Below are 6,618 nucleotides of genomic sequence, written 5' to 3'. Positions count from 1 at the left end.
TTACTTCATATTATCCATCGAATTATAACTATCATTTTAAGTAGTGTATTTTGTTAGTTGTAGTTTGACTAAAGTCTTTCCCAATAGTTGTAAACTGTCATTTAATTAAAGTGATTTTTCTCAATGGTTGTAAACCGTCATTTAAAGAGATTTTTTTTATCAGTTACTACTCGATGAAAGTCTTTCCCAACAGTTATAAACCGTTATTTAAAGTGACTTTTTTCTAACAGTTCTTAACCGTCATTTAAAGTCTTTTTGCAACTGTTATAAACCGTCATTTAAAGTTACACATTTTTATGACACCCACATAGCCAACGATTTTAAGAACCGTTGGGAAATAGTATAAATGACAATTGTAAGTCAATGGTAAAAGTCCATTTTGTAGTAGTGATTGAAAAAATGATACAATTCGAAGAGATCCAAATAGACTCTCATCAATTTCAAAAAGTAAATTGTAAATTGTCTCTTTAACTAAGGACAAGACTTCCTTTTAGATGAGGCAAAAGGTTGTTACTCATTGCAACCTAAAAAAATCGCAAAGCAAAAGCACAAACAAAAAGAAGAGTGACGCAAAAAGTGAATGCTCGAAAAATAAATAGAGCAAGCAAAAAGCAAATGCTAAAAAAAGTAGAGCAAAGCAAAAAAGCAAATGCTGAAAAAAAAAAAAAAAAAAAACCAAAGCAGAGAAGCTAAATCTTAGAAATAAATTATTATCATGAACTTAATTATTTTTTACTTTTAGATCTATCTATGGTTATAAAAATATTTCCACAAATAGGGACGAAATAATAATTCTTACCATAAACATATTCTATATATGTATATGTAGTTTATAATATAAACATAATTTATATTAAATATGCTAATACTTTTGTTGACTCAATTAAAGGTTTAATTTTTTTATAAATAAAAACTTACTTGATGTCACTACAAAAAATATTACTTTTAGCCACAACAAAATTTGTGACTAAAAGTAAAAAAAAATTGTGACTAATTATATATTATTATTCCTATGTGGTGACTAAAAAGTTCGCGGCTAAAGGTATTAGTCACAAAAATTAAAATTTATTGTGACTAAATGTATTTTTAGTCACAATACTTATTGTGACTAAAACTAAATTATATGCATGTCAAAGTTGGAGCGGGTTGGAGCTCCGATCCGACGGATCACCATCCGAAATATTTGGATACTTATTGGATCTTGGATCAGATCCGCTCTGCCCCGCCTAATTTTTTTCTAAATCGGATCTCATCCGACCGATTTCAATTTATTTGAAAAAAAAAAAACTTAATTCAAGACTCGGACCCTAGACTCGGATCCCTTATGACCTGGACTCGGACCTAGACCCAGACCTAGACCTAGACTGGGACCCGAGACCCACGACCCGGACCTGGGACCCAAGACCGGGATTGGGACCCAGGACCGAGACCCGGACCCTGACCTGGGACCAGGACCAGGACCTTGACCCGGACCCGGACCCGAACTCGAACCCGACCCGGCCCCGAACCTGGAATGGGACCCGGGCCAGGACCGAACTCGGGACCCGAGACCAGCACCAGGACTCGGGACCCCAGACCAGGACTGGGACCCAGACCCGAACCCGGGATCGAGACCCGAACTCGGACCCTGACCCGGGACCCGAACCCTAACTTGGACCCAAACCCAAACCTACACCGGGACCCGAGACCGGACCCGGGACCCAAGACCAAGACCGAACCCGAGACCCGGGACCCAGACCCGAACCTGGGACCCGGGACCCAAACCCGGCATCGAGAACGGGACCGAGACCCGGACTGGGACCCTGATCCGGACCCTCACCCGGGACTCGGACCCAAACCCGGACCCTCACCCGGGACCTGGACACAAACTTGGACCCGGACCCTGACGTGGGATCCTGACCTAGACCGGGACCCAGACTCGGACCCAGACCCGGGACCCGGACCCTGACCCGAACCCAGACCAGGACCTGGGACCTGAACCCGGAACCGAACCGAGACCCGAATCCGGACCCGAACCCAGATCTTTAAGCAATCTATTAATACATGTCAATAACAAACATAGTATTGTATTTAATAATACTAATACAAAATTAAAATAGATATAAAATTATAAGTTAATATTAAAAAAAAATTAAAAAAAAAAGAGTCGGGTCGGATCTGATCCGATCCGATCCGAGTATCTGATCTAGCAGGGCGGGGTGGGGCTGATCCTTACATGATCTTGATCAGGTCGGATCAGATCCGACCTGACCCATTTACACTCCTACAGAATTAGTGACAACTTGTAACTAAAGACTATATTTTAGTCACAAGTAACATTTTGTTGTGACTACTCACAAAAAAATTATGTTGTGACTAAAAACTAGTCACTAAAAGTAACAGTTTTTTGTAATGTGTGTCAAATTTTAATTAATTTATATAACACAGTATGAGATACCACTTTTTTAACAGGAGATTTTGATTCTAAAGAATTTATATGAAACGTGTAAAGTCATCTTAATTTTTCTTCATTTATAATTTATTTATTTATTTTTCTATACCTTCTAATTAATTTGATAATTTATTCGCTGCTTGCAGAAGCTGAAATTATATATTCCATTTCAAATATTACAACTACTTATCTTTGTGTGCACCTATTATTTTGAAATATATACCTTCTTTTATGTCCTTAATATTCCTTAATTTAATATTCAAGACATAGTTTTCTTCTTTTTAATTTATGTGTATCTATATAAAATGAGTATTTATTATTCAATATCAATTCGCTCATACCTAAACTTCTCGTTACTCTCTTTACTCTTATCTCTTTATTATTATTCAAGACATAGATTTGAATACTATTTGTTGTCCCACCTCCTAATTAAGCTTTTGAAGATTCTACAATGGTCAGATATACATTACTCAACCCTGTACTCAAGTCTGACAATAAACGTAAAAGTTTCTTCCCATCTTTTCGAAAACAATCAACAGAAGAAGATATATTGGTGCCAGAACAGGGGTCACAGCGAAGATGGAGATTGCCAAAACTGGGACGAAATGTGTCGAAGGAGCCCGAAGAAACTTTTACGTTTGAGTTCTCTGATAAATTGGTGCCAGAACACAAAAAAAAGATCAAATGTCGTACATGTGATAATGATATTTCCGAAGAAGGTGGTTCTTTATCTGGATGCAAATTCTGCAATAACTTGCGCCAAAACCTACAACGCCGTTCAATCAAGCGCCCCTTTCATTCTTTCCACCCACTCAAACTTTGCACCGATAATTCTCAGACCTTTATATGCAACTCTTGCCATAAAATGCATGAAAATGTTGATATGTATTTTACATGCAATCAATGTGATTTCTTCATGGACGTGAATTGCATGCGCATGCCCCAACAAACTGAGTATGATGATTTTGAAAGTGGAAAGCTCATTCAACATCCAACACATCAACATCGAATGCCACTTATAAAAGACGGATCAATTGATGATGATGTCAGTTGCTTTGTATGCCGTTTGAAATGCTCAGGTGAAGTTTGTTATGGATGCAAACGTTGTGATTATTTTTTGCATGAGTCGTGTGCACAATTACCACCTCAAATTTATGGTTCTTCTTTTCATAATGAACACCCTTTATGCTTTCACACTTCTAATCGTGCATTTCGTTCTTGCAAGTCATGCAAAAAAGATAATCTTATCTTCACTTATGAATGTGGTAAATGTGATTCTATTTTATGTGTGAATTGTGCCTCTACAATTCCACATGGTGTGAAGTTCGATTATCATGAGCATCCTCTTTACCTTCACCAAAGAACAGATGAGGATCATAATCTAATATTGGAGTGTGATTGGTATGATTCCTATTGCAAAAGGCCTACACTCATTAATTCTGAGGAATTCAATTGTACAAAATCGTACATATTTTGGTGTGCAAAATGCGATTTCAAAGTTCACATGCTATGTGGTTTGTTACCTAAATCTATTACTTGTGAATATCACATGCATCCTCTTGTTCTCGTTGATTTGGCTATTGAAAATGAGTTTGGAGAATACGGTTGTGATATTTGCGAACGTGAAAGAGATCCACGATTTTGTGTATATTTTTGTGAAGATTGCAAGTTCGTTGCTCATGTGCACTGTCTAACTTCTCAGGTATATATATACTAAATCACTAGCTAATATTAATTATCATTATAATTATACTCTCTGCCTAATTTTATTTCAATTTATAAGAGTAGTTGTGAAATGTTTTATAAAATTATTTAGCTTTTAAATTAATATTCTTTGTGAGCTTTTGAATTAATATTTGATTTGATAGTTAACCATATTTTTTTTTATATTTTACTTAGTTTTTTTTATGTGTTAATATTAAAATATTTTTTTTTCTAAAAAAAATAATGTACATTTGTTTTTATTTTGACTTTAACTTTAAGATTCATATTTTTTCTTGTTTTTTTTTTCATCTTAATACTTCACGGTATATCTTATGTTATGTATGTATTTTTGGAAAAATATTGTTATTGGGTACCAGTATTGTCTAGTATTTTTAGATATGTCGCCTTGCGATTGACTAGCAACATTCCCTAAAAATTATTATATTAAATTATATGAAACTCAATACTTAATTGGATCAATAGTGATATTAACACATAGGAGAATGTTAGGCACTATTGATGCCTTTTAGCATTTCTCAATTGGAGCATTGCTATTGGGCACTAGAGGTGCTAGGCACCTCTAGACTAGACATGTTGTCTTGCGATTAGCTAGCGATACTCCCTAAGTATGTGTGCAATTTAAGTGTATTTACAATCTTTATTCGTATACTAATTAAGAAAAATGCTAAAAGATATTAGTGGTACTTAGATAAATCATATTAATAGTAGTTTCCATATACATATTTATCTATGATAGCAATTAAATACAAATTATTAAAAAAAATGTGTACAATTTTTATGAATGTTGTTAAAACTTATATTCTATATTCGTGCCAAACTTACCACAAAATAATTTTGAAGCTTTACTTTTAATTTCTACTAAAACAAAAATAATTTTGACTGTACGTGATCAGATTATGAATGTGTTAGAAGGAGATCTGGAAAATGTGGAACTTCATACTGTTGGGGAGATGAAATTGTCCAATGAGTTAAACAAACTTTGGGTTGCAGAAAAAGAGAAAGGTCGTTCAGTATCGACCTTAATGGATTTACTATACCAAGTATCAGAAGATGAGAAAGAATGGCTGGCAGATCATTTTCACTGGGATGATAATAAGAACAAAACCTTATTAGCTACTAATGAACGTACCACCGACATTGAAGAGGTTCTTCGATTTTCTAATTTTACTGGGAGCCAACAATTTATGTCCGTACTTTTTGATGAGTTTCGTTCCAGTTTTCAGAAAACAAAGTTCGAAATGAAATCCACAGATTTATCATTGAGAGTTGTTCATTTTAAAGGTTATTTAATACCTCTGAATTTGGGCACTGTTTTGAATAGTATACTTGACAAGTATGGTGATATTGGCGGAAAGTCTTCGAAATTCTCCCCAGCTATGAAGAGCATAGGCATTTTCTTCACATGTAAAATGCTTAAACAAATGAATTCGACTTTGGTTGCTGACATCAATAAACATCTTCTTCGAGATTGGTATTTCTACATAGTATTTGCCAAAGAGATTATGGAGTTTGAAGTGGAATTTTTGGAAGTGTCTCTAAAGAAGATCACACAAGTTTTCTTTTGTCAAGAAGTTAGTAAGTTACTTGGTATGGACATTTCGTCATTTATACAAAGTAAGATGGCTGAGCTTGAAAATGAAAAGGCAGAGTGCAAAGTGGTACTTAAGAAGTTCAATGAGTTTCAAGAGTCTTCTTCAAGTAATGAATACTTGAAGGAACGCTTGAATGAGGGGTTGAAACTGAAGTGGAGGACTGCTGGGGAAGTTAACTTTAAATTTCATAACTAATAAATAACATATATGTAATAATTATATATTATGTCACTACTACAAAAACCCCCTTTAGAGGCGGTTTTTAAGCCCTTTCAGCGTCGGTTTTCGCGAAATTCGCTACCGACGCTGATCAGGGCGACGCTAAAGGGTTTATATGAACCGACGCCATATGTACCCCTATGGCGTCGGTTATTATGAAATAACCGACGCCATAGGACCCCTATGGCGTCGGTTATTATTAAATAACCGACGCCATAGGGGTACATATGGCGTCGGTTTGTATAAAATAACCGACTCCATAGGAGTTTACTAAAAAAAATTTTCAGCTTTAATTAATATATTTTTTTTTACATTTATTAAAATTCTAAACTTATTTTTCATTATTAATTAAATTAAATTAAAGCATAAATAAAATTAAATTAAACAGTTAAATAAATACAAATTTACATTGCTCTAAGTGTTTGTATATTAGGTATTTTTTTATTAATATTTTATATTTTATAATATGTGTTTGTATTCTAGTATTTTAGTATCATTTTTATAATTTTTTAAGTTATGTTTTATATAATAATTAGTATATTGAATAATAAAATAATGTGTAATATTTTAATTTTTATGTAATTTAATATTTTTATACATTGAAATTTTATAATATGGGTTTGTATTTTTCTAGTATATTATTATTATTTT

At 34.1% G+C, this 6,618-nt stretch overlaps 1 protein-coding gene across 1 annotated transcript; it reads left to right on the top strand.

Annotated features, from left to right (window-relative positions):
- Positions 1 to 2,694: 2,694 nt before the first annotated feature.
- On the top strand, positions 2,695 to 5,943 carry LOC115724775 (uncharacterized). The gene is made up of 2 exons (XM_030654122.2): positions 2,695 to 4,133; positions 5,050 to 5,943. The coding sequence occupies exons 1-2, from the start codon at positions 2,883 to 2,885 to the stop codon at positions 5,941 to 5,943; spliced, it is 2,145 nt and encodes a 714-aa protein (XP_030509982.2). The 5' UTR covers positions 2,695 to 2,882.
- The last annotated feature ends 675 nt before the right edge of the window (positions 5,944 to 6,618 follow it).

The sequence above is a fragment of the Cannabis sativa genome, chromosome 6 (genome assembly GCF_029168945.1).
Source record: "Cannabis sativa cultivar Pink pepper isolate KNU-18-1 chromosome 6, ASM2916894v1, whole genome shotgun sequence".
Classification (NCBI taxonomy): Eukaryota; Viridiplantae; Streptophyta; class Magnoliopsida; order Rosales; family Cannabaceae; genus Cannabis; species Cannabis sativa.
This window is presented reverse-complemented; position numbering and strand designations above follow the sequence as displayed.

Coding starts and splice junctions, on each gene's coding strand:
- LOC115724775 (XM_030654122.2), top strand. CDS start 2,883: ATGGTCAGATATACATTACTCAACCCTGTACTCAAGTCTGACAATAAA. Junction 4,134..5,049: donor TGCACTGTCTAACTTCTCAG/GTATATATATAC, acceptor GTACGTGATCAG/ATTATGAATGTGTTAGAAGG.